General features: G+C 47.8%; 1 protein-coding gene across 3 annotated transcripts in view; it reads left to right on the plus strand.

Annotated features, from left to right (window-relative positions):
* The first annotated feature begins 2,910 nt into the window (after positions 1-2,910).
* LOC140425208 (uncharacterized) overlaps positions 2,911-27,566 on the plus strand; it is a 57,284-nt gene continuing 32,628 nt past the window's right edge. Inside the window, exons 1-4 of one of the 3 annotated variants that reach the window (XM_072509237.1) lie at positions 2,911-3,454; positions 20,582-20,816; positions 22,309-22,403; positions 22,602-22,678. In XM_072509237.1, the coding sequence (XP_072365338.1) occupies positions 3,355-3,454; positions 20,582-20,816; positions 22,309-22,403; positions 22,602-22,678 (507 nt within the window). In that variant the 5' untranslated portion in view covers positions 2,911-3,354. Of the gene's footprint in view, positions 3,455-6,270; positions 6,406-20,581; positions 20,817-22,308; positions 22,404-22,601; positions 22,679-27,566 lie in introns of those variants that run through there. The other 2 variants (XM_072509236.1, XM_072509238.1) reach the window with 2 other exon arrangements.

Genomic DNA, 27,566 nt, shown 5'->3' on the forward strand with positions numbered 1-27,566 from the left:
AATTGGTAATGGGTTGAAGGGTTATGGGGAACGGGCAGGATGGTGGAGTTAAGGCCAGGCTGAGATCAGTCACCATCAAATGATGGAGCAGACTCAAAGGGCCAAATGGCCTAATTCTGCTCCTGTTTTATGAATTTGTGAAGTGGATTCTGTTCTTGGAGCACAGGCACCAGTACAAAGTGGGGCTGTGCCCTTGGGATGGTCTCCATCTAAACTGCCCCGAGGCTAGTGTTCAAGTGAGCTGCATAACTAGGGAGGTAGAGAGAATTTCAAACCAAATAGTTGGGAGAAGGGATCAAGTTTGGGAAGATGTGGTACATCAAAGAGCAGCAACAAGGGAAGAGACAAAGGTATTATAAAAGTATATGGGAAATGATAAACAGAATGTGACAGGAAAGGATTGAGAGTCCAAACCTAATAATAAATCAGCAGTCAAGGGTCGGTCATAAGACTTTAAGACGTAGGAGCAGAAGTAGGCCATCAGCCCATTACGTCTGTTCCATCATCCAATGAAATCAGGGCTGATCTGATGAGATAATCCTCAATTCCACTTTCCCGCCTTATTCGATAACCCTTGTTTCCCTTACTGATTAAAAATCTGTCTATCCCAGCCTTGAACATACTTAACGACCCTTCCTCTACAGCTCTGTGCGATAAAGAATTGCACAGATTCCCTATCCTCTGAGAGAATTAATTCCTGCTCATCTCTGCCTTAAATGGGTGGCCCGTTACTCTGAGATTATCCCTCTGGTCCTAGACTCTCCCACAAGGGGAAAGTACCTCTCAGCATCTACCCTGTCAGCCCCCCTGAGAATCCATATTTGTCTCATTAATGTCTCCTCTCATTCTTTTAAACTCCAATGAGTACATGCCCAGCCTACTCAATCTCTCCTCATAAGAAAACCCTCCATACCTGGAATCAACTTAGTGAACTTTCTCTGGACTGCCTCCAATAGCAGTATATCTTTCCTTAGATAAGGGGACCAAACCTGTTCATGGTATTCAAGGTTGCTCTAACTAGTGCCTTGTACAGTTTTAGCACGACCTCCTGCTTTCTTCACTTGAATCCCTTTGAAATAAAGGTCAATGTTCCATTTGCCTTCCCAATTACTGGCTGAGCTTGCATGCTAGCTTCTTGTGGTTTATGCACAAGACCCCCCCAAATCCCTGTGCTGCAGCTTTCTGCAGTCTTTCTCCATTTAAATAATATTCAGCTCCTTTGTTCTTCCCACCAAAGTGCATAATTTCACACTTTCCTACATTATTTTGTTTTCTTTAGAGCAGGGAAGATTGGGGGCACCTGATTGAGGTGTGTAACATTATGAGGGGTATTGTCAGGGTGGAAACATGCAGCTATGAAGGAAGATTGGATAGGCAGTAGTTGTCCTTGGAACAGAGGAGGCTGAGGGGAGAGTTGATTGAGGTTCCCCAAATTGTGAGGAACCTGGATAACGTGGGTGCGAAGGACCTCTTTACCTTCGCAGAGAGGTCAGAATGGGCAGGTGGGAGATTTAAAGTAATTTGTAAAAACATAGATCGGCACGGTGGCAGTGGTTAGCACTGCTGCCTCATAGCGGCAGAGACCCGTATTTGATTCTGACCTCGGGTGATTGTGGTGCCTGGAGTTTTCACATTCTTCCCATGTCTGCGTGGGTTTCCTGCGGGTGCTCTGGTTTCCTCCAACAGTCCAAAGATGTGCAGGTGAGGTGGATTGGTCACGCTAAATTGTCCCTAGGTGGGGTTACGGGGATAGGGTGATAATTGTGTCCAGGTATGATGCTCTTTCAGAGGGTCGGCGCAGACTCGGTGGGCTGAATATCCTCCTACTGGACTGTAGGTATTCAATGGTTCTAAGATTAGAGGTGGTCGGGTATTCGCTGCCTGCAGGACAGAATCACTAAAAAAGGATATGCACTTTTGCTATCATAACTTACAGGGCCATGGAACAAATGCTGGAATGGGATTAAGCTGGGGTGTCTTGTTTTCCATCTGGCATAGACACAACGGACCAAGGAACCGCTTTCTGTGCGGTAAACGTGCTGTGAGTAGCCAGTGTAGGTTCCCAGCAGTAGTTCAGTTCCGGATGTAATAGGACATCTCGTCTCCGCATTGAAGCCCCGCCCCCTCGCTCACAATCAGTGACACCGCCCCCAATCACAGCCCGCCCTTCATCCACAATCGAACCCTGCCCCCACTCAGAGCCCCGCCCTCCGTCCACACCGGAGCCCCGCCCCTAAAGTGTCTCGCACTCCCCGCTCAATGAGTGACCCCGCCCTCCTCCCTCACAGTCAGCCCCGCCCTCCTCCCTCACAATCAGAGTCCCGCCCCCAAGCAGAGCCCCGTGTCCCTCATCCACAATCAGAGCCCCGCCCCCGCCCATAATCAAAGTCCCGCCCCCTCGCCCACAATCATTGCCCCGCCCCCTCGCCCACAATCTCTGCCCCGCCCTCTCGTCCACAATCAAAGCACCGCCCAAAATCAGAGCCCCGCCCTCTCATCCAGACTCAAAGCCCCGCCCCATGCCTTCAACCAGAGCGCCGCCTCTCGCCCACAGAGCCGCGACCCTCGCGCACAGTCGGAGCCCCGCCCCTCGCCCTCAATCAGAGCCCCGCCCTCCAATCAGAGCCCCGCCCCCCTCAATCAGAGCCCCGCCCCTCGTCCACAATCAGAGCATCGCCCCACACAGAGCCCCGCCCCTCACCGACAATCGGACCCCGCCCCTCGCCCCCAATCAGAGCCCGGCCCCCAATCAGAGCCCGGCCCCCAACCAGAACCCCGCCCCCAATCAGAGCCCCGCCCCTCACCCACAGCCGTAGCTCCGCCATTCGCCCCCAATCAGAGCCCCGCCCTCCAATCAGAGCCCAGCCCCTCGCCCACAATCAGAGCCCCGCCCCTCGCCCACAATCGGAGCCCGCCCCTCGCCCACAATCAGAGTCCCGCCCCTCGCCCACAGAGCCCCGCCCATGATCAGGACGACATCAACAGGCGCCCCGAAGATGTGATCGACTCGTCCGCGGTCCACTGGAATTTTTAAAGTTCCAAATTTAAATTTATCAAATGTAATTACTGATCAGGCGGATTGTTTTATGATCGTGAATGCTCCGTGCTAATTCTAAATCCATCCCCATACTGCTCAAAGCTAATGAAATTGTTAGTACAGGTTCAGGGGCCCCATTTTCCGGCCATTAACAACCCGCAGGGATTGCCTCGCTCTAACCGCCACAGCATCTTTGCACAGTCAGAGAGACCGCGACCGCTCTGAGAGACGGATCTCCACTTGCAGGCGGGAGGAAGCGGGTCACAATGTCGAAGAAGCTGCAGTAACGTTGGAGACTTGGCCCTGGGATAGCCAGCATGCCGGTGTGTAAATTTTTCCTTGAGGGACGCTGCCGTTTCGGGGACAACTGTTGGAATGAACACCCGCGAGGCGTCGGGCGAGGACAGCCGAACACAGGTAAGAGTGAAGTGGGGAGGGATTGAGGAAAAAGGGAGATTTCTAGTCTTCACATTGAGGATACCCTCCATCGTGTAGTGTGGCACTACCACCATGCATCCATGAGCTGAATTGTATTCAGTCACAATCTGTAAACTCACGCCTGTCATATCCCCCACTCTACCATTATCACCAAGTCAGGGAATCCACCCTGGTTCAATGGAGAGTGCAGGAGAACATGCCAGGAGCAACATCAGGCACACCGAAAAATGAGGTGTCAACCTGGTGAAGCCAGAACACAGGACTACCTGTGTGCCAAACAGCATAAGCAATAAATTAGAGCTCAGCGATCCCACAACCAACAGATCAGAAATAAGCTCTGCGGTTCTGCCACATCCAGTCGTGAATGGTGGTGGACAATTAAACAAGTCACTGGAGGAGGAGGCTCCACAAATACCTCCATCCTCAATGATGAAGGAGCTTAGCACATCTGTGCAAAAGATAAGGCTGAGGCATTCACAGCAATCTTCAGCCAGAGATGCTGAGTGGATGATCCATCTCGGGCTCCTTTGGAGGTCCCTAGATCAGTCCCCTCTGGAGGTCCCCAGAATCACAAATGTCAGTCTTCAGCCGAAAGGAGTCGCTCCATGTGAAATCAAGAAACCGCTGTAGGCACTGGATACTGCAAAGACGTTGGCCCCTGACAATGATCTGGCAATAATACTTAAGACTTGTGCTCCAGAACTTTACGCACTCCGAGCCAAGCTGTTCCAGTACAGCTGCAACACTGGCATCTACCCGGCAATGTGGAAAATTGCCCACGTGTGTCCTGTACACAAGAAACAGAACAAATCCAACCCAGCCAATTACCACCTTATCAATCTATTCTCCATCATCAGCAAAGTGATGGAAGGAATCCTACGGCGAGTAACTCACCTCCTGACCCCACCCCCCCAAAAGCCTGACCACCATCTACAAGGCACAAGTCAGGAGTGTAATGGAATACTCTTCACTTGCCTGGATGAGTGCAGCTCCAACAACACTCCAAAGGCTTGACACCATCCAGGACAAAGCAGCCTGCTTGATTGCTCCCCCTTCCACAAACATTCAAACCCTCCACCACCAATGAACAGTGGTAGTCTTGTGTGCCATCTACAAGATGCACTGCAGTAATTCACCAAGGTTCCTTAGACAGCACCTTCCAAACCCACGACCACTACCATCTTGAAGGATAAGAGCAGCAGATACCTGGGAACCCCACCACTTGGACATTCCCCTGCAAGTCACTCACCACCCCAACTTGGAAATATATCACCGATCTTTCACTGTCGCTGGGGCAAAATCCTGGAACTCCCTCCCTCCCTAACAGCACCCACACCTGAAGGTCTGCAGTGGACAAGTCAGGGTGGTGAGTGATTCGGAGGGGAAACCTCCAATGGGGGAGCTCCCAGGTATCTGCCGCTAGCCTTTGACCTGCCCTGGTAACCACAGTAAGGGCGACACGGTAGCACAGTGGTTAGCACTGTTGCTGCATAGCTCCAGAGTCCCAGGTTCGATTCCCGGCTTGGGTCACTCTGTGCGGAACTGCACGTTCTCCCCGTGTCTGCGTGGGTTTCCTCCGGGTCCTCCGGTTTCCTCCCACAAGTCCCAAAAGACGTGCTGTTAGGTAACTTGGACATTCTGAATTCTCTGTCTCTGTACGTTGGAGTGTGGCGACTAGGGGATTTTAACAGTAACTTCATTGCAGTGTTAATGGAAGCCTACCTGTGACAATAATAATAATTATTAGACTATTATTAGTAATGTGGCTAGTCCAGTTCTGTTTCTGATCAATGGTAACCCCAGGAAGTTGATTGTGGGGGATTCAGCGATGATAATGCCATTGAATGTCAAGGGGCGGTGGTTAGATGCTCTCTTGTAGGAGATGGCCATTGCCTGGCACTTGTGGTGCGAATGTAACTTGCCACTTGTTAGCCCAAGCCTGGATATTGTCCAGGTCTTGATGCATTTGGACATGGACTGCTTCATTATCTGAGGAATCGCGAATGGTGCTGAACATTCTGCAGTCATCCGCAAACATCCCACTTCTGACCTTATGATGGAAGGGAAGTCATTGATGAAGCAGCTGAAGATGGTTGGGCCTAGGACACTACCCTGAGGAACTCCTGCTGTGATGACCTTGTACTGTTTTATCAGAACCACAAGACGCGAGTATGTTCCTTGTACTGGATAAATGACCATACAACCAGTCTATTAGTTCAGTTATTGTTTATTATTAAATACAGGCTTAATAATCTACATGCGGCTACACATTAAACTATACCTAACAACTTAAATGACCTTTACTTAACTTCCAAGTGACCGGCTCTGTGCAGGTTAGACAAGGGTTATATCTGAATCCTCACGTATGGCGGCTAGTTCGACTCGGCTGCGGCTCGTCCTTCAGGTAGCGATCGCGGGTCCTTGAACTTGGCTGGTCGATGTTCTGCAGTTGGTAGGGGCAGAGGCCGGTCCCAAAAGAGACAGAATGTTGGTTGCGCAGTTCTTCTTATCCTCCGATCTTTTGGGCGGACCCAACTCGGGATTCGATGGATCGATAGGGTTTCGATCACCCTAATCGATTCTGGCCAATTAGGGCGGGTACCTCAATGGCTGGGCGGGTCCTAGCTGCTATTGTCCAAGGGACGTATGCACTCCCAAATAAGGTAAATGGGCACCCCTGAGCCTGTTACTGCTGCTATTTTCAATCTGTGTCCCATTGTCCTGGGGAAATCGGTGGTTGACCTTTAGCAGGTGTGAGTTTCTGTACAGGTCTGGTTGTCCTCTGCACAGTACACAGGGGCTGTGTATTGTCTGTGTCCCAACCTAACCACAATTCCGATTATCCTTTGCGGGCGGCCATTTTAGATGGCCACAACCTGGATCTGAGATGATTGATCTCCAATCACCACAACCATCTTCCTCTGTGCCAGGTATGACCCCAACCAGAGGAGAGTTTACCCCCTGATTCCCATTGACTCCAGTTTACCTAGGGCTTCTTGATGCCATACTCGATACAAAGCTGCCTTGTTGTCAAGGGCGACCATTCTCACCTCACTGTTGGCATTCAGCTCCATTTATGGTGAACAAGATGCTGCTGGCGGGAGTGGTTGACTCTGGGTACTCGGCGATTGTGTTCTCTGACCATGCGCTACACTGGGTTGACTTGGGGAAGGGGGTGGGGCGGGGAACAGCGCCCGCAGTGGAAACTGGATGTGGTGTTGCTAGCAGATGCGGATGTGCATCCGGGGGTATGTGGAGCTGAATGATACGGATGAGGTCTCGGCCTCCACACTATGGGAGGCGCTTAAGGGGGTGGTTAAGGGGAGTTTATATCTATTCGGGCGCATGGGGATAGGATGGAGCGGGCAGAGATGGCTAGACTGGTGGACGAGATCCTGCGGGTAGATAGGAGGTACTCGGAGACCCTAGAGGCAGGGTTATTGAAGGAGCGGCAGAAGCTCCAGATAGAGTTTGAGTTGGTGTCTACAGGGAAGGCAATGGGGCAGTTACGGGGGACAGTGGGGCAGTATATGAGTATGGGGAGGAGAGTAGGATGCTGGCTCACCAATTTAAGAAACAGGAGACAGTGAGGGGGATCAGAAGGGTGAAGAATGGGAGTGGAAGAGTGGTTCTGGACCTGATTGGGATGAATGGGGTTTTTGAGGCGTTTTATAGGGGCTCTCTGAATCATAGCCCCCTGCTGGGGGGGAGTGAATGCAGCGATTCCACATGAATTGGAGTTCCCCAGGGTGGTTGAGTGGGTGAGGGCCCCCATTCGATTGGTGGAGGTGATGGAGAGCATGGGGGCGATGCAGGCAGGGAAGGCCCCAGGCCCGGATGGGTTCCCGGTAGAACTTTATAAGAAGTTTTCTGGGGAGCTGGGACTGGTGAGGGAATACAATGAGGTGAGGGATAAGAGGCAACTTCCCCCTACGCTGTCGCAGGCTTCCATATCCTTAATATTGAAGAAGGATAAGGTCCCGGAGCAGTGTGGGTCCTACCGCCTGATATCGCTGCTAAAAGTGGATGCCAAACTGCTGGCAAAGATTTTGGCCTCGTGGATTGAGGACTGTGTACTGGGAGTGATAGGAGAAGACCAGACAGGGTTTGTAAAGGGGAGGCATCGATTCCCGAACGTTAGCCGATTATTAAATATGATAATGATGCTCCCGGAGGAACAAGAGGTGGCGGTTGCTATCGACGCAGAGAAGGCATTCGATCGGATGGAATGGGAGTATCTGTGGGAAGTGCTGGGGCGGTTCGGGCAGGGGTCTGTGGACTGGGTCCAGTTGTTGTATAGGGCGCCGGTAACTAGCGTACGGATGAATTGGGTGATTGTGGAGTACTTCGAATTACATCATGGGACAAGGCAGGGATGTCCACTCTCCCCGTTGCTTTTTGCCATGGCAATAAAGCCACTGGTAATGGTGCTTCGAGCATTAAGGTGTTGGAGAGGGATAGTGTGAGGGACATGGAGCACAGGGTCTCGCTATATGCAGACGATCTGCTGCTTTATATATCGGATCCACTGGGAGGTACCGAGAGAATTATGAATTTTAGAGGAGTTTGGCCGGTTTACCGGATACAAACATGGGGGAGAGTGAGGTCTTCCCGATCGAAACAAGGGGGCAGGAGAGGAGGTTGGGTGAGCTGCCGTTTAAGATGGTGGGGACAAGTTTTTGGTATTTGGGCTTCCAGGTGGCGCGGGGATGGGAGCAATTACATAATTTGACTTTGGCCCGGTTGGTGGAGCAAGCAAGGGGGAATTTTAGGATGTGCTCCCATTATCACTGGTGAGGTGGGTGCAGATAGTGAAAATGGTGGTACTCCCGAGGCTCTTATTTGTTTTCCAGGACCTCCCAATCTTCATTCCAAAATCTTTTTTCAGGGGGGGTGCGCAGGCTGGCCTTGCCAAATCTAATGAATTATTATTGGGCAACGAATATAGCCATGGTTGGAAAGTGGGTGGTGGGGGAGGGGTTAGTGTGGGAGCGGATCGAGGCAGTCTTTTGTACGGTCACAAGCTTAGGGGCATTGTTGACGGCGCCTCTGCCGTTCTCGCCGGCCAAGTACTCCACAAGCCCCGAGGCGATGGCGGCCCTGTGGGTGGGGGACAGTGGCTGCAGCACCTGAGGCTGTAAGGTGGCCCGTTGTGGGCACTGATTTGCAGGAATCGTAGATTTGCGACAAGGGGGCTGGACGCGGGGTTTCGGGGGTGGCGGTGGGCAGGGGTCTTTTTTGTGGGGGGTAGCTTTTCGAGTTTAGAGGAATTGGAGGAGTATTGAGTGGCCCAGCGGGAATGCGTTCCTATACCTACAGATGCAGGACTATGTGAGGAAGCAGATGCCGCCCTTTCCCGATCTGCTGCCCCGGGGCTCCAGGATAAGGTGGTATCGAATGCAGGAATGGGTGAGGGTAAGGTATCCAAGATATACAAGGAGCTAATGGACTGGGAGGGAGCCCCGATAGGGGAAGTCAAACGGAAGTGGGAGGAGGAGTTGGGGGGCGGGCGGGGGGGGGGAGGAAATGGCGGCTGGGTTGTGGGAGAAGGTTTTGAGTAGGATGAATGCATCTTCCTCGTGTGTTAGGCTTAACCTTATTCAATTCAAGGTAGTGCATAGGACACATATGACGGTGGCTAGGATGAGCAGGTTCTTTGAGGGCTAGCAACAAGGAGTAAGCCAGGGAAAAAAAAAAAAGATGATGAACCAAAGGACTGGGGAAACCACAAGAGAAGAGGAAGGGTGCTGAAACCAATTGGGGGATGGGTGTGGGAAGTGCGCGAACCATGTGCACGTATTTTTCTTTTGAAAAACTTTTTATTGGCTTTTCTCATTTATAAACAGTTGTTACATATATACATTACATTTTCCTTGCCCGCGCTAATTAGCTTTATTTTACAGAGAGGTTTGTTTTGTCCTTCATTTGACTAACTGTACGTACATTTTGCTGCCCTCTGGATCGGTCTATGATATCCCCCCCCCAATTGGTTTCAGCACCCTTCCTCTTCTCTTGTGGTTTCCCCAGTCCTTTGGTTCTGCATCTTTTTGTTTCCCCTGGCTTACTCCTCGTTGCTGGCCTCAAACAGGTTTTGGAACAGGCCGGCGAACTGCCCCCAAGTATCCAGGAAGCCTTCCTCTGACCCTCGGGTGGCGTACTTAATCTTCTCCAGGTGGAGAAATTCCGAGAGGTCAGCGAGCCAGTCTGCAGCTGTGGGTGGTGCTGCTGATCGCCAGCGAGCAGGATTCTCCGGCGTGCGATTCGGGAAGCGAAAGCAAGGGCGTTGGCCCCCTTCCCCATGTGTAGCTCTGGCTGCTCTGATACCCCGAAGATTGCCACTATTGGACTTGGCTTCATCTTCACCCCCACAACCTTGGACATTGCTTCGGAGAAGGCTGTCCAGAACCCAGCAAGCTTGGGGCAAGCCCAAAACATGTGGGTGTGGTTGGCCGGGCCCCTCTGGCACTGCTCACATTTGTCCTCCACATCCGGGAAGAACCTGCTCATTCTCCTCTGATCACGGCCTTCAGTGCCTCCGAAAAAGGGTGAGACCTCCCCGTTTTGGTTGTTACTAACTTAATCGCCTATAGCCTGCGATATTTTTTGGCCGAAAGCCTTGTCGGCCAGGAGGTCTGTTTCCAGCCTCCGTGTGGAGCGCTGGGCCCAGCCTGTCTCCAACTTCACATCCATATAATGTGGAGCGTGGTCAGAGATAACGATCGCGGAGTAGTCCGTTCCCGTGATCACTGGAAGCACCAATTTCCCCACTGCAAAGAAGTCGATACCTTGTACACCTGCGAAAAGAACAAGAACTCCTTTTCTCCCGGGTGCAGAAATCTCCATGGGTTCACCGCCCCCATCGGTTCCATGCAGGTCCCTAGCCATGCCAGACATTTTCCCCGTTCTGGGGTTTGATCGGTCGGTCAGTGGGTCCAGCACGTAGTTAAAGTCGCCCCCCATAATCGTCGGTATGTGTCAAGGTCGGGGATTTCCGCCATGGTCTTCTTTATGAATTCTGGGTCGTCCCAGTTGGGAGCGTACACATTTACCAGTACGACAGATACCCCTTCCAGGACACCGCTGACCATGACGTACCTTCCCCTGGGTCCGTGACTGTCTTGGTTCCCGTAAACCTCGTCCTTTTGCTAATTAATATTGCTACACTTCTAGCCCTCGTCCCGCAGCATGAGTGGTACGTCTGTCCCACCCAGCCCTTCCTTACCAGCAGTCGGTCCGTCTCCCTCAGGTGCGTCTCTTGTAGGTAGACTATGTCTGCTTTTAGGCTTCTTCGGTGGGCGAAGACTCTGGATCTTTTCACTGGGCTGTTGAGCCCCCTTACATTCCAGGTAACAATCCTGGTGGGGGGTTTCTGACCCCCCCCCCCGATCCTGTGGGATCACCCACACTTACCTGGTGGATGTGCCCCTGCACTCCGGGGTTTCCTTTTGCTAGGGGGCCGTCCAAAATGGCCAGGGTCACCGCTCTCACCATGGGGTCGGGCCCCAGCACTCAGGGGTTTCCCTTTGCCAGGGGGCACCCAATGTGGCCACCAGCTGTGTGTACACCACACGGGTGTGCTCCGGGGTCTCCCTCCGCCCTGATGCCCTCTCGAGTGGCTGTTTGCGGCGCCCTCTTGGTTCCTCGCCCTGCTCCATGCCCGCCGAGGCCTATGTCTGTACTGCTTCACTATCTCACCCTTCTCTTTGCTTCTCCTTTTGTTCTGCGTTCTCCCCAGACTCCTCTTTCCCCCCCCCCCCCCCCCAAGCCCCTGCCCCCTTCCCCTCCTTGTGGCAGGCGCTCTCCCTCCCTGAGAGGGTCGCCGCGGCCCTCCTTCCTTCCTGCCCTCCCGTGCTGGCCCTCCTCGCTAGTACGGTGGCCCTCCTCTCAGTATTTGCCCAGTTCTGGCCCTGTTTAACCTTTCTCCTATTGGCCCTTGTCTCGCCCTCCTGTTTGCTTTCCTCACCCTCATTTCCCTCGCTCCACTCCCCCTCCCCCCCCCCCCCCCCCCCCCCATTGTATTGAGAGAGGAGACCAGCTCTGAGACAAGACAGCTCAGTCCCGAGCAAGGCATAACACATGTGCACAGTTCATGAGTCCATTGTCCTTGTTTGCGGTCTGTCCTCCGCTCTTTGTTCTGGTTTTCCCTTCCTTTTCTGTCCCCATGTCTTTCATTGTGGTTGCGTGGGCTCCTCCCCCAGCTTGTTCGCTCTAATGAACTCAGCAGCCGCCGCTGTGGTGCTAAAATACAGCTCTTTCCCCTCAAATGTTACCCAGAGTTTGGCCGGGAATAACATCCCAAATTTTACTTTGCTTTTGTGCAGTGCTGATTTTGCCTTGTTGAATTCAGCCCTTTTTTTGGCCATGTCCGCCCCAATGTCCTGATACATCCTTATGGTCTCCCCTTCCCACGTGCTCTGTTTTGTTTGCCGGACCCACTTTAGGATTCTTTCCCGGTCTTGGAACCGGTGCAGCTTCGCAATAATTGCTCTGGACTGGAGCCCGGCTTTGGGCTTGGGTCGGAGCGACCTGTGCTCCCTGTCTATTTCCGGTGGGTTTGGGAATACATCATTTGGGTGATGTAGCCTGTTGGGCCTCTGCCCTCTATCTCCTCTGGCAGACCCACTATTTTAATGTTCTGCCGCTGGACCTATTTTCCTGGTCCTCCACTTTCCCTCTTAGGCTCCCCTGGGTCATTACTAACCTTTTGACCTCGGCTTCTAGGGTTATCACCCTGTCGCTCTGGTCCAAGGCGGCCCTCTCCAACTCCAGAATCGTTTTTTTCTGCGCCTTCACTTCCCTTTCCAGGCCTTCGATGGTCTGCTGCATTTTGTGCGTCGTCTCCTTCGTCATTGCTTGGAGCTCCGACCAGAGCGCCCCCTTTATGCTGGTCGCTGCGTCCTGCTCACGCTCCGCTGCTTGGTCCGCCATTGTTTTCCCTTTCAGGCTCACCTGTACCTCCGTCTCGTCACGTGGGGCCGCCTGCCTGCGTGTCCGCTGCTCATGTGCCTTACCCTCGCTGCTGCTGCTTGCGTCTCGCTGTCCCTTCACCTTGATGTTTTTCTTTCCTCCAGCCATCTGTCTCTGTCTCTTTCTTTCCCCGCTGCTGTTCCTTACCCTGGGGTTGTTCTCACTTCCCCCATTCCTCTGCTCTCGCTGGGTCTGCCTCGGGCTTCGGGTTTTTTTTTATTGGGGGGGGGGGGGGTTGTGGTTGGTTACCTTCTTTCTCTCTTCCTCCCTTCCTGTCTCCCTTTCTTTCCTCGTCTCTTTATTTATTTACTTTTATTTGACCCCCTTCTCTTTTTTTTTCCCCCTTCCTTCTCACTGGGTCTGGAGGGTTTGGGAGAGACATTTCCTGGTGTGGACTGGAGTCCCTCTTTGTCTTCCAACGCACCACGTGGTCGCTGCCGGTCTGTTGCAGGGGGGGGGTCTCTCTCTCGCTCTCTCTCTCTCTCTCTCTCTCTCTCTCTCTCTTCTGCTCGTTGGCCCCGCTGGCTCTGCTCCCGTGCACTTGAGTCTCTGGCTTCGCGGTCCAGGCTGCCGCTTCTCTTCTGCCTCTCACGTTCTGCTCATGTCCACATATTTTGAGCATGTTTGAAGCTGAAGGGGTTTTGCCAGGGGTTTGCGGACGTAATGTCCGAGGTGGTGAAGGTGGCCCCGAGTTCAGAAGTGGTGACATTTGGGAGTGTCGAAAGAATCGGGAGTCCAGGGTCCACTTTGTATGCATTTTGTTTCAATTTGATGCGAGAGTCCGAAGTCTTGGCCTTTGCCTCGCTGATAGCCCGGAGACGGATGTTGTTTAAATGGAGGGACTCGGAGCCGCTGAAGCCGGGGTGTGGGTGAGCGACCTCGCGGAGTTCCGGAGGCTATAAAATTCGCCTTGAGAGGATCTGTTGGGGGTTTGCTCGGAGATGGAAGGCGTTTATCGACTTCTTCAAGGAAAATTAACGTGTCAGTAGGAGGGTGGAATAAAGGGGTTAAAATGTGGAAGGCAAGATGAGTGGAGGGGAATGGCAGGGTGGTTGGAGCGGTAGGGTAGTTATTTATTTGTTATGAGGTTTTCTGTTCGTTCGTACTCAGGTTTTGGTTGTGTTTAACGTATATACAAATACCTTAATAAAAATATGAAATAAAACAAAATACCTATTCAATGCCTTGGCCATTTCCTCATTTCCCATTATTAAATCCTCCTTCTCGTCCTCTTAAGGACCGATGTGTACTGTAGCCACTATTTCTTTTTATGTATTTGTAGAAATCTTTGCTAGCTGATTTACTCTCATAATCTATCTTACTTTTCTTGTGCCGTTCTGTTGACCTTTAAAGATTTCTCAATCCTCTAGTTTCCCACTAATCTTTGCCACTTTGTATGCATTTTGTTTCAATTTGATGCCCTCCTTTATTTCCTTGGATATTCATGGCTGATTATTCCTTTTCGTACAGTCCTTCCTTTTCACCAGTATACTTTTGCTAGAGTACAATGTGGGCTGCTGAGATGAGAATGGTGGCATGAATGTGAGAAGAGTGAGGTAACGGAGTTGAGAGAACAGGAAAGGATCTGTGGTATTTTCTTCATCTAAGTTGAATTGCAGTGGTCACTTACTGCTCATTGTTTCTGTATCACCAGGTGACATAACATGAGGTTTTCTTTGAATTCAAAGTTTTTGATTACTTGTAAAATTACAAGTGGGCACAAATTTGGAGAAGTGCTATGCAGCTTGAATTAAGTTTCATTTGTATTTTGGGGATTTTTGTATTTCTCTCTTCTAGTTGCTGTTTTACATTAAAAGTATGTGTTCCTATGTAGTTTTTCTGAAGTTTTCAATTAAGGGGCAGTTTTAGCGTGACTAATCCACCTACCCTGCACATCTTTGGGTTGTGGGGGTGAGACCCATGCAGACATGGGGAGACTGTATATTTCTACGTAGTTGCTCTATTCTGAATTATTTATTATTTTTAGCTGACTTCCGGTGGCGGCATGTTGGAGGAAGTTACACGTTGGGTGGTTCCTACTCGAAGCTTGATTTTTTTAGAACTTTATGCCCGGACCCAGGGGCAATCTTTCAACAAATAAGTGTAGGAAGACGTAAGGAAGGATGGAGATGTCCAAAAACCAAATTGAGTCGCCGTGAAGAAGTGGGTGAGTGAAGGTCCACTGTCGAGTGAAAGGGTCGGCTCAGCAACTGGAAGGATGGTGGAGGCTGGGTCCTGGGTGGGGCCGCACTGTTCACGGCAGAAAAGGTGACCGAGGTGATGGTGTGAAGTTTGAAAAGCAGTTTTCAAAGCACATGGAGGTAATAAGGAAGGAAATTGAAGATACTGGTGGAGGAGGCATTTGCCTCGGTGAAGGCAGCAGTCCCGAGGTGCGGGAGCAGGGTGCGAAACTGAAAGGGGTGGAGGAGGCCTTGTCGCAACACAGTGATCAACTCACCTCGATGGGTGAGGAGCTGCAGAGGGTGGGGGAGGCCAACAAAGGTCTGCCAGCGAAGCTGGAGGACTGGAAAACAAATCTAGGCGGCAAAATCTGAGGATCATGGGCCTGCCCGAAGGGGTGGAGGGCTCAAGGTTGACTGAGTACTTTGCCAAGATGTTGCGGAGCTGTTGAGGGAGGGAGAGGATCGCTCCCGGTATGAACTGGATCGGGCTCATTGGTCGTTGAAACCTAAACCGAAGACATGAGCCGTTAAGAGCAGTGATTATTTGTTTCCATAGGTAACACGTAAAGGAGAAGGTCCTGAGTTGGGTGAAGCAGAAGTGGGAGGTGCAGTGGGCTGGAGCTGGTATACACGTGTACCAGGACTTAACCGTGGAGTTGGCGAGGAGGCGGGCAGCCTTCGGCCGAGTGAAGATGGCACTGTATAACAGTGGTGTGCGGTTCGGCATAGTGCATCCAACTGTAGGGTGACCTACAACTTATTTTGAGATGGTGGAAGCAGCGGAGGCGTTTGTGACAGCAGAAGGACTGGGGCAGAAGTGAGAAATAGGACTGAGGATTGGTCTTGGACTGAGGGTAGGGGGGATAGAAAATTGTATATAGTTCTATTTTTTATTTCATGTTGTTACATGTGGTAAATGGGGTGAAGTTGGAGTTGGGATTCTTTGCAATGACGGTTTTCTGGGGTTTGTGTGTTTGCACTGGATTTGTTTATTTGAAGGGCATTTCTTTGTTTTCCTGGGTCCAGCGAGGGGATTGGAGGGAAGGCAGGGCCTGGGTAGGGTCCTTCACACTAGCAAGCTCAAGCTGGCTAGTTAACGGGAGTGTGGTGGGGAGAGGGGTTGTGGTCATTGGAGCCTGGTCGAACAGGTTTTGATGGGCCAAGGATGTGTGGCAACTGGAGGGGGTTTGTGTGAGGTGTACTCGAGAGGAAGTGCATAAGAATTTAAGAACTAGGAGCAGGAGTAGACCACCTTGCCCTTCGAGCCTGCTCAGCCATTCAATGAGATCATGGCTGATCTTTTGTGGACTCAGCTCCACTTGCCTGACCGAACACCATAACTTTCTATTCCTTTATTCTTCAAAAAACTATCTATCTTTATCTTGAAAACATTTAACGAAGGAGCCTCAACTGCTTCACTGGGCAGAGAATTCCATAGATTCACAACCCTTTGGGTGAGGAAGTTCCTCCTAAACTCAGTCCTAAATCTATTTCCCCTTATTTTGAGGCTATGCCCCCTAGTTCTGCTTTCACCCGCCAGTGGAAACAACCTGCCCGCATCTATCCTATCTATTCGATTCATCATTTTATATGTTTCTATAAGATCATCCCGCATCCTTCTAAATTCCAACAAGTACAGTCCCAGTCTACTCGACCTCTCCTCGTAATCCAACCCCCTCAACTCTGGGATTAACCTAGTGAATCTCCTCTGCACACCCTCCAGCGCCAGTGCATCCTTTTTCAGGTAAGGAGAGCAAAACTGAACACAATACTCCAGGTGTGGCCTTCCATCTTATACAGTTGCAGCATAACCTCCCTAGTCTTAAATTCCATCCCTCTAGCAATGAAGAACAAAACTCCATTCGCCTTCTTAATCATCTGTTGCACTTGTGAACCATTTTTTTGCGACTCATGCACAAGGACACCCAGGTCCCTCTGCACAGCACCAGGTTTTAATAGTAGATGGGGAATTCTGAGAGGACGGAGAAGGTTCGATGGCAACAAAGGGGCGGGGCAACCAGGCCTAGTGGGCAGGGCCCGGAGTTATGAAGGCGGATAGGGGGGGGGGGGGGGGGGGGCGGGCGGGTGTGAGTCCTCGGTCAGGATAGTTACGTGAGGGGTTTGGGGGGGGGGGGTGAGTGAAGCAGTTGAGGGTGTTTGCACACCTAAAAAGCTTAAGGCCGATGTTGTCATGCTACAGGAGACTCATCTGAAGGTGAAAGACCAGGTGAGGCTCAGGAAGGGCTGGGTGAGCCAAGTACTTCACTCAGAGTTCGACAGTAGGGCATGAGGGGTAGTGGTTTTGGTGGGTAAGAGAGTTTGGTTTCAGAGGGAGAAGATGGTGGCGGTCCAAGGGGGTAGATACGTTATCATAACAGGGAATTTGGAGGGGAGGTTGGCGCTGGCAAGTGTGTATGGCCCAGGAAAAGGGGCAGTGCAGAGGCCGGGGTGAAGAATGGATATGGGGTTGCTGAGGGACCAAAGTTTCTGTGAGAAGATCAGGAAGGTGATTGAGGAGTACGTAGGCTTTAACTGTACAGGGGAAGTATTGCAGGCGGTGGTATGGGAGGCCCTGAAGGCGGTAGTGAGGAGGGAGGTGATATCATTTAAGGCCAAGGTGGATAAAGAGGAGAGGGAAGAGCGTGAAAGGCTGATAGAGGAGATGTTGGAGGTGGACAGCAGGTATGCGGGGGATTCAGATCCGTCCCTGTTTGACAGAAGGAGGAAGCTTCAGGCTAGCTTTGATCAGGTGTCCACAGGGAAGGCAGTACGCAAACTGAGATGGGTGAGGGGAGCGATCTACGAATATGGGGAGATGGTGGGGCACATGCTGGCAGGCCAATTTCGGAGGGAGGCAACGGCGAGGGAAATTGTCCAGGTGCGGGATAGGACAGGGAAATTGGTGGTGGCCCCAGACCAGATTAATAAGGTGTTTGAGGAGTTCTATGAAAATTTGTATAGGTTGGAGCCACCGGGCGAGGATCAGGGGATCCGGGAGTTTCTGGACTGATCAGAGTATCCGAGGATGGAGGAGGAAGATCGGGCCCGATGGAGAAGTCGATGGGGGACAGGAGGTCATTGGGAGGATGCAATCGGGGAAGGTGACAGGGCCAGATGTGTTTCCAATGGAGTATTACAAGAAATGTAAAGACATATTGGCGCCGCTGATGGTGGGGATGTTTGAGGGGGCGATAGGGAAGGGGCTGCTACCACAAACACAGGGGCAGGCCTTGATCTCCCTGCTGTTAAAGAAAGATAAGGACCCGATGGAGTGTAGGTCGTACAGGCCTATTTCGCTACTGAATGTTGATGCCGAGATACTGGCGGCTAGATTGGAGTGGTGCCTCCTGAACGTGATTGGGGAGGACCAGACAGGATTTGTGAAAGGAAGGCAGCTATTTTCAAATATTAGGTTATTAAGTGTAATCATGACAGTGGCTGAGAGAAAGGAGACGGAGGTGGTTATTGCGCTAGATGCGGAAAAGGCGTTTGATTGAGTAGAATGGGATATTTTATCGTTGTCCTTGAGAGGTTTGGGTTGGGCTGAGATTTACGGAGTGGGTACTGATGGCAAATGTCACAAACAACATGAATTCGAGATACTTTGCGCTGCATCGGGGGACCAGGCAGGGGTGTCTTATGGTCCCCTCTGCTATTCGCATTCGCGATAGAGCCTTTGGCCATTGCTTTAAAGAGCTTGGGTTAGTGGAAGGGAATAGTACGGGGGTGGGGTTGGAACATAAGGTGTCTCTGTACATGGATGATTTATTGATTTTTTTTATATATAAAATATATATATATATATCAGAGCCACATTCCAATGGAACTTATTTTCAGGGTATACATTGAACCTGGAAAAGAGTGAATATTTTGTGGTGTGCGGCCGGGGGGTGGGGGCAGGAGTGGGAGGGCTGCCATTTCACAGGGCAGCAACCCTTTTCAAGTACTTGGGGGTGCAGATGGCACAGGACTGTGGGGGGCTCTGTAGGTACAATTTTACTAGCTTGGTGGGGAGGGTGAAACAAGGTCCACAATCTGCCACTGGTAGGTTGGAAGCAGGTGATTAAAATGAATGTGCTGCCGCGATTTCCGTTTTTATTTTAGTGCCTGCCGGTCTTTTTGCCAAAGGCTTTCTTTAAGGAAGTGGACAAGTCAGTCACTTCGTTCATTTGGGAGGGAAGGTAGCCAGGGTCAGGAAGGTGGCTGTCGAAAGGACAACAGGCAGGTGGGGGTGGGGGGGGTTAGGATGGAGAAGGGTCTGTGTAGCGAGTCGGGGTTGTGGGTTCAGGCAACGCCGCTGCTCCCGATGGCCCTGCGCAAGTACTCTGGGAGTCCGGAGGCGGTGGCAACTCTGAAGATTTGGAGGCAGTTAGGGCAGCACTTTAAGGCAGGGGCAGGGGAGATGCCGATCAGGGAGAATCACAGGTTTGAGCCGGGGAGGCTCGATGGGGGGGTTTCGGAGAAGGGAGGAGAAGGCGGTCAGGGTAATAAAAGACCTGTTTCTTGGGTGTTTTGCGAGGTTGGAAGAGTTGGGGGAGAAATATGGACTGGGGCAAGGGGAAGGGTTTAGGTACCTGCAGCACCGAGACTTTGTGAGGAAGGAGGTTCAGAGCTTCCCGATTAGCGCCGACCTCCTCGCTGTTGGAAGAGGTATTGACGGTAGGGGAAATGGAGTAGGGGGTGGTGTCTGCGATCTGTGGGAGGATTTTGAGGGAGGGCAGGGTGTCCATGGAGGGGATTAAAGCCAAGTGGGAGGAATAGTTGGGGGAAGTTATGGAAGAAGTTCTGTGGCGTGAGGTACTCCGGAGGGTGAACGCCTCAACCTCGTATGCGAGATTGGGGCTGATACAACTGTACATATGCTTTGGTCATGTCCGAAGCTGGTGAGGCATTGGAGGGAGGTTTTAACTATTCTCTCAGGGGTACTTCATGCAGAATTGGAACCAGGGCCACAAGAAGCCATTTTCGAGGTGTCAGACTGGCCCGAGCTGCAGATGGGTACGGGGGCAGATGTTTTAGCCTTCGCCTCGCTGATTACCCAGCGCAGGTCCTGTTGGGGCGGAGGTCGGCTTCTCCACCCTGTGCCTCGGCTTGGCGGGGGTGGGGGGGGGGGGGGTCTAGTGGAATTTCTGACTGAAGGAGGGGGTTTACAATTCATGGGGACTGTTTATTATGCACGTTTGAAAATTGGTTGCCATTGAACATTGGGAGGAGGGCGGGGGGGGCAAGGGGTTATTGTTGCTTTTGATTACACTGTTTACTGATTGAATGTTAATTTTTTACCTGGAACACATGGGCAGATTTTTTGTCTGTATTGAGGGGGATTCTGATTTTGTTTGGGGGATTGTTATTGTATTTGTTTTTTTTTTGTTATTTTGTTGTTTACTTGATGAAAATGAGAAAAAGATTTTTTTTTAAATGTTTGATTTTGAATCATCTTAATTTGTTTAAAGGAATGAAACATTTTTTTTACAATAGCCACAAAACGGAGTCTGTGAATTTCCTGATCTTGGTCGTGCCAAGAAAATTAGGAAATTTAGTTTTAGAATGGCTTCATTTATTTCCCATTTTGCTGAGTAATTTCAATATTGTATTGGTTTTCAGGAAACTTGTGTATCGATTTTTGTGTCAGCATTCACATGTCAGTCATGGATTATCATTGCATTTGTATCAAAACATTTTGATCTCGGCCCCATTTTTGCAGTAGTCTGACAGGCATATCATTTTTAAATGGTGAATGTGTTGAATACACTAGTTGTAAAAATTGTATTTTTCTTTTAAACTTGATTATCTAACTTCTTACATTTGGTAATTTTGAAAATCAAGGGTATTTCAATTTTGTGTAACTTAGATAAATATTTAACTATTGCATTGCTGGTGATTTCTCAATTGTCTGTAACGATATTAGGGTATTAAACTCAATCCATTCTCTCACTATCTCTTGCTCTATTTATAGCTTCTAGGGGAACCTGGGGAAATCAGTTCCAAAAACATCAATCTAGTTATATCCAGCCACCAAGTTTCTACAGACCACCATCAACATGGGGAAGTGGTGGCAGGGAGGTCGAGAGAAGAGGATTTGGATCTGCCGATACCGGGAAGAAAGCAACTTCGAGTTCTGGAAGCTTTCTGCAGAATAGGTTTACAACCCTCTCTAGTGAAGACCAAGATCGTGAAGTGGAAAACCTCTTGTGAGTGCAATTGTTTTATGCATGACTTAGTTTAAATAACCGGATAAATATAATTTATCAAGTTCTTTTGACATGGCACAGATACAATTACACCCACCGTGAAGAATTAGAGGAAGTAATTGAGGATGTAGTTGAATAGCAGCATCTTGAGGAAACTATTGAAAGTGGGCATAGAAATAAGTAGGCAGAGAGGTTTAGATAAGTTTGAATTTCAGGTCGAAGGTTGAAATTTCACTGAAGATGGAGGGGAGGGAATGATGCAGAAAAGGGATGGGTTGTAGTAGGTTGAAGATGCAGATTAAGGCAGAGCACAGCATGGTCTTGAAAATAGATAGTTTTCGTGACAGATAGGATAAGGGGTTTGAAGTGGAGTTCAAGGTCAACCAGAACACCATCAGTGGGCAGCGCAGTAGCACAAGTGGATAGCACTGTGGCTTCACAGCGCCAGGGACCCAGGTTCGATTCCACGCTGGGTCACTGTCTGTGCAGAGTCTGCACATTCTCCCCGTGTCTGCGTGGGTTTCCTCCGGGTGCTCCGGTTTCCTCCCACAGTCCAAAGACGTGCAGGTTAGGTGGATTGGCCATGATAAATTGCCCTTCGTGACCAAAAAGGTAGGAGGGGTTATTGGGTTACTGGGTTGGGGTGGAAGTGAGGGCTTAAGTGGGTCGGTGAAGGCTCGATGGGCCGAATGGCCTTCTTCTGCACTGTATGTTCTATGTTCAAAGTTGTTCGCTGTCAGACTCGGTTTGATCAAATATCCAGTCAGGGAAATGGAATCAAAGGTTAAGTTTTGAATTTTTGTTTGAGAGTCAAGTGAGGTTGGATTCGGGTATTGACAGTGATAACTTGGAAAAGGCCCTGCCTTATATGGCTGTTGATGTGGAGTACATTTACAAGATTTCTTCCTTTACTTGTCTCTTTACATTGTGCAGCTGTGAAACGCAACCTTGGAAGGAAAGGAAATTTGAAGAATGAATCTGTCCACGTTACTCTTGTCTGCAACTTAATGGTTTCTTCAATAGCATACACTTCACTATTTTAAACATTATTTCAAGTAAATTACAAATTGGAATAAGATTGCTTAAACATTCAGTTTTAATCAAGGTAAACCATTTAAAATTTAATAAAAGATAATATTCATTAGTTTACATATCGCTGTAGTTGTAATGTATTTTATATTGATCAGTTTTATTGTAAGGTGTGTGACAACTTTAAACTACAGTTAGATGCCTTATTAATGGTCATGGTGGACAATATCCTTTGCTAGTCTTCTGCATGTGCTCTCTTAAAGAAATTGTATGCTGCCTGCACACTCTTCCTTTGGTGCTTTTATAATCCCACTCAAATGTCTACTTTGAAAGTGTGGCTGTTGCTGGGCTATTTCACTACTGCATCGCACTACAGGAAAGAGATTTTGATGATATTCACTGTATAGTAGTGATTATTTGGTGTAAATATATACAATGTCTTACTGTTTTCAATTTATTGCAGGGAAGTAGTAAGAAAGGACATTGAAGCATGGGAAATCTCTAACCAGTGGTTATTTTCCTGTTATTCTGTTGCCAAAGAATATGCTTGTGTCTCAGGTATGAGGCTAATTCTACTTCAGTTTTTTGTTTTCTCTAAAATCAGTTGATCCCAGCATGTTTTCTTTTTTCACTTATATTCTGCCTTTGTTTTCTCATACAAACTTCCTGATGCAGTAAAAGGCCACAATTAATTGGGTACATTTAATCATCTTTGAAAGATATGTAAGAAGCACTATGTGTTTTTTCCATCTACAGGTCTTGTGGACATCTCCCCTGAAGAATTGCGAATGGAATACTATAACAGTAGAACAGGAGGCAGCTTACAAAATTATGTAAGAACTAGATGCTTTTGAAGTCATTTTTATGGATTGCAACTTTTAGGATATGAAGTGGAAACATAGGGGGTGATTCAGTCAAGCAAGCTTTCCTACTCTGTAAAGATGTGGGTGTTCTAGAATTTGAAATGTCACATTTTCTTCTCTACTCTAAATTAATTAAAATTCATTTGCATAAATTTTAATAATAGGGAGGTGTCATGTGAGAGTACCTTTAAGACATGGATGTTTAAGCAATGTACCTTTAAGAAAACAGTGATGTCAGAGAGTGGGTGGGGCTGAGCTCAGGTCAGCCATTTTGCAGTTTAGTTTTTGCAGTTTGAAAAAGCAGCTTGTGTGAGTCTGTGTGTTTCCAGAGTGCTGCAGTTGCTGTTTGAAAAGAGCTTGGGGAGTGTCTGTGTTTGCAGTGAGCTGGATCTCTGCCATGAAAGACTATCTCTGGATCATTTGGGTGATTTAAACTTATAATAGTGAAGCCTTTAACCTGATGTGATTTTGTTTAAAGGTGTTAAGTCTCTTGGACGTTTGAAGGAACATTTTATGGAATTATTTACTGTTGCAATATTTTCTGAGTTATCTTTGAAGTAAGGGGTGTTAAGAGATCCAATGTGTATTTAAGATGTTAAGTTGAGTTCATGGAATAAACAGTGTTTTGTGTTTAAAAACCCACGTGTCCATAATTGAAATATCACACCTAGGGAACAAGCCATGTGCTAGGAAAAGCAACAAATCCATTAAAGGGAGAGGTTGGTTGAACTCCATGATACATTTTGGGGTTCTGAAAACTCACCGCCCATAACAATTGGGGGCTCGAGAGAGAGATAAAAGTCTATCTATTGGATTGTTTTTTGTGAACTTAAAGACAGTGAAGGATTGTTGCTTTTCCGGTGTGGTATTTTAGTTTAAGTGGGGAGAGTGTTGTGAACAATGGCTCTTTCAGAGGCTCAGAAATTTTTGGGGATGGAGAATGTTACACGTAGTAACTTACGGACAGAAACGAAAAGCAGACTGTGAGATTTGGCAAGAACATTGCAGTTAACATTACCTGACAAAATGAGGTAATTATGGCGGTGGTTAAGCATTTAAAGTTGCCTGAGATAGAGTTTGACTCATTGGAAATGGCAAAAATTCAGTTGCAAATTAAACAAATGGAACATGAGAAAGAATTAAAGCGGCTTGAATACGAAAGTGAGAGAGAGGAAAAAGAAAGAGAAAGAGAGAGCGAGGAGAAAGAAAGAGAGAGAGAGAACTTCAGAAAATGGCCATGAGACATGACAATCAGTTCAAATTGGCAGACATAAAGGGACACGTACAGTTGGAGGAGATGGATGAGGATAATGAGACAGAGCGTCATAGTCGAAGACATGGTGAGGATCTATTTAAATATGTCCAAGCATTGCCAAGGTTTGACGAGAAGGAAGTGGAAGCCTTTTTCATTTCATTTGAGAAGGTAGCTAAACAAATGAAATGGCCACAGGACATGTGGGTGTTACTGATTCAATCAAAGCTGGTAGGTTGAGCGAGTGAAGTGTTTACATCAGTACCGGAGGGGGTATCTGGAACGTATGAGGAGGTGAAGACATCCATCTTAAGTGCATCTGACTAGTGCCTGAAGCTTACAGACAAAGGTTTAAAAATTTAAGGAAAGAATTTGGTCAAACATACATGGAGTTTGAAAGGCTCAAACAGAGTAATTTTGATAGGTGGATAAGGGCTTTGAAAATAGACCAAACGTATGAAGCTCTCTGAGAAATTATACTTTTGGAGGAGTTTAAAAATTCAATTCCTGATGTAGTGAGAACTCATGTGGGAGAACAGAGGGTTAAAACTGTGAGATTAGCAGCGGAAATGGCAGATGATTATGAATTAGTTCATAAATCAAAGATTGGTTTCCGACATCAGTTTCAGCCATTGAGGGATAGAAACTGGGGACATGAGAAATACTCAAGTGGTAAAGGTAAAGGTGATCTGATGGGAGACAATCAAGAGAGTGTACCTCAGATTAAAAAAGAAATCCAGGACGGTGAAAAAGAAATGAAAAGTTTCAGATGTTTTCACTGTAATAAACTAGGCCATGTAAAGTCACAGTGTTGGTGGTTGAAGAAAAGCACTGGGAAAACCACTGATGTGGTAAAACAGGATAAGACAGTGGGGTTTGTTAGAGTGGTAAAGGAAAGCCCAAGGGAAGCGAAGGAGGTGCAAACGATTGTACAGCCTGTTCAAGAAGTAATTGTTAAGAAGGTGCCCGATGTATTTAAAGAATTTACTTGCGTGGGTAAAGTTTACTCGTGTATCAGGAGGAGAAGGTAAAGAAGTTACAATTTTAAGAGATACAGGGGCTAGTCAATCTTTAATGGTAAGAGATGAGGAATTGTGTAGTTTGGGAAGAATGTTGCCAGAAAAGGTGGTGATATGTGGAATTCAGGGTGAGAGGAGTCGCGTTCCATTATATAAGGTAAGGTTGGAAAGTCCAGTGAAGAGTGGTGAAGTGGTAGTAGGAGTAATAGATAAACTGTATTCCTGGACAAGATAGTTTATCTTGGGTAATGATATAGCTGGATCGCAGGTGGGAGTGATGCCTACTGTGGTTGATAAGCCAGTGGAAAATCAGACAACTGAAGTGTTGAAGGACGAATGTCCTGGGATTTTTCCAGATTGTGTAGTAACAAGGTCGCAAAGTCACAGGTGACGACAAGAGGAGAAATCAAAGAGTGAAGATGAAGTTGAAGTGCAGTTATCAGAAACGATTTTTGATCAGATGGTTGAAAAAGAACAAGAACAAGTGGAGGGTGAGGCGGATATTTTTAGTTCAGGAAAATTGGCGGAGTTACAACAGAAAGGTGTAGAAATAAAACGGATATATCAGAAAGCATATACGGAAGAGGAATCTGAGGGTATACCAGAGCGTTATCCCCATAAAAATGATGTCTTGATGAGAAAATGGAGACCTGTACATATGCAGGTGGATAAAAAGTGGGCAGAAGTTCATCAAGTAGCATTGCCGGTAGGGTATAGAAAGGAGGTGTTGCGAGTTGCCATGATGTACCCGTGGGAGGTCATTTGGGAATAAGGAAAACTCAAGCTAAAATCCAGAAACATTTTTATTGGCCTGGACTACATAAAGATGTAGTACAATTTTGTCAATCATGTCACACATGTCAAGTGATAGGGAAATCTCAAGCAGTGATAAATCCAGCGCCCTTAATACCCATTCCAGCATTACGAGGGTCATAATTGATTGTGTAGGACTGCTTCCTGGATGTGTCTACAAGGTTTCCAGAGGCCATTCAAGTACGTAATATTACAGCTAAAAGGATTGTGGAGGAGTTATTTAAATTCTTTACTAGATATGGACTACCCACAGAAATTCAATCGGATCAAGGAACGAATTTTACTTCAAAGTTATTCAAAGAAGTTATGGATCGCTTAGGAATAAAACAATCTAAATCAACTGCGTACCATCCAGAATCGCAGGGAGAACTAGAAAGGTGGCATCAGACATTAAAGACAATGTTGAGAGCGTATTGTCAAGATTATCCAGAGTATTGGGATAAAGGAATCCCATTCATATTGTTTGCAATTAGGGATGCACCGAATGAGTCTATCAAATTTCGTCCTTTTGAACTAATTTTTGGTCATGAGGTAAGAGGACCACTTAAATTGATTAAGGAAAAATTGGTGGGTGAGAAATCGGAAATTACACTATTGGATTACGTGTCAAATTTTAGGGAACGATTAAATAGAGCAGGTGAATTGGCTACACAACATTTGAAAGTTGCACAAAATGTGATGAAACGGGTAGCGGACAAGAAATCCAAAGTTCGTAGTTTTGCCAGTGGGGATAAAGTTTTAGTGTTGTTACCAGTGGTAGGGGAGCCTTTAAAAGCTAGGTTTTGTGGACCGTATCAGATTGAAATGAAATTAAGTGAGGTGAATTATGTGGTATAAACACCAAATAGAAGGAAGACTCACCGAGTGTGTCATGTGAATATGCTTCAAAGGTACTTTGAAAGGGAAGGAGAGAAAAAGGAGGTTTTAATGATTCTAACTCAAAGTGACGAACCAAATCCAGACTACTGTGAATTTGACATACCTCAAATTAAATTGGAAAATGAGGATGTTCTTAAAAATTGGGATGAATTGTTAAGTTACCTTCCAGAGGAAAAACGAACTGACCTGAAAGAGTTATTGATATCACATGGGCAAGTCTGTAGAGATAAATTGGGAAGTACTAAAATGGCTATACATGACACATAACAGGGAATACACTGGCCCAAATTTTCCTGCGACACCAAAATTGGTGATATGCGCCATAACTCTAGCTATTGGCATGCTAATCTAGCTATTAATAACTTGTTCCAAATTCCATCTTATTTTGGTAGAATATGTTCCACAGAGAAGAGCTGAAGTGAGGGTTCATTCACCATCCTTAGTCATGGGAAGGGTTTAAGTTTAGGTATCATTTTTTAGTGACTTTTAATCCACAATTATTTAAACCTGGTCTGTTTTTTTTCAAGATGCTTGTTAGTTTTACTGTCATGCACGGTCTGTGAATTCAGGCATCTACAGGTACTGCATTATGAATGATTAATTTAGAAATAAAATAATTTTGCAACTATTTTCATGGATTACAAGAACATAATTTGAACAAAGCAATCTAACTTTGAATTTTGAACCTATTGAAAAGTTCTGGTTAATCATTCGCTTGAATGACACTAAAGATCATGTGTCAAAATTTACAGAACATGCTGACTGTGGGTAGATGGGCTTAATGTTTTGATCCTTAATGCTGTGTCTACATCAATTTACATTGAAACAATGGTGATTTAATAAATAAAAGTAAGGTAAAAATAGTTGAAATATTGCAGCTAAAGAAACAAATTAT

The sequence above is a fragment of the Scyliorhinus torazame genome, chromosome 6, assembly GCF_047496885.1.
Source record: "Scyliorhinus torazame isolate Kashiwa2021f chromosome 6, sScyTor2.1, whole genome shotgun sequence".
In the NCBI taxonomy this organism is placed as follows: Eukaryota; Metazoa; Chordata; class Chondrichthyes; order Carcharhiniformes; family Scyliorhinidae; genus Scyliorhinus; species Scyliorhinus torazame.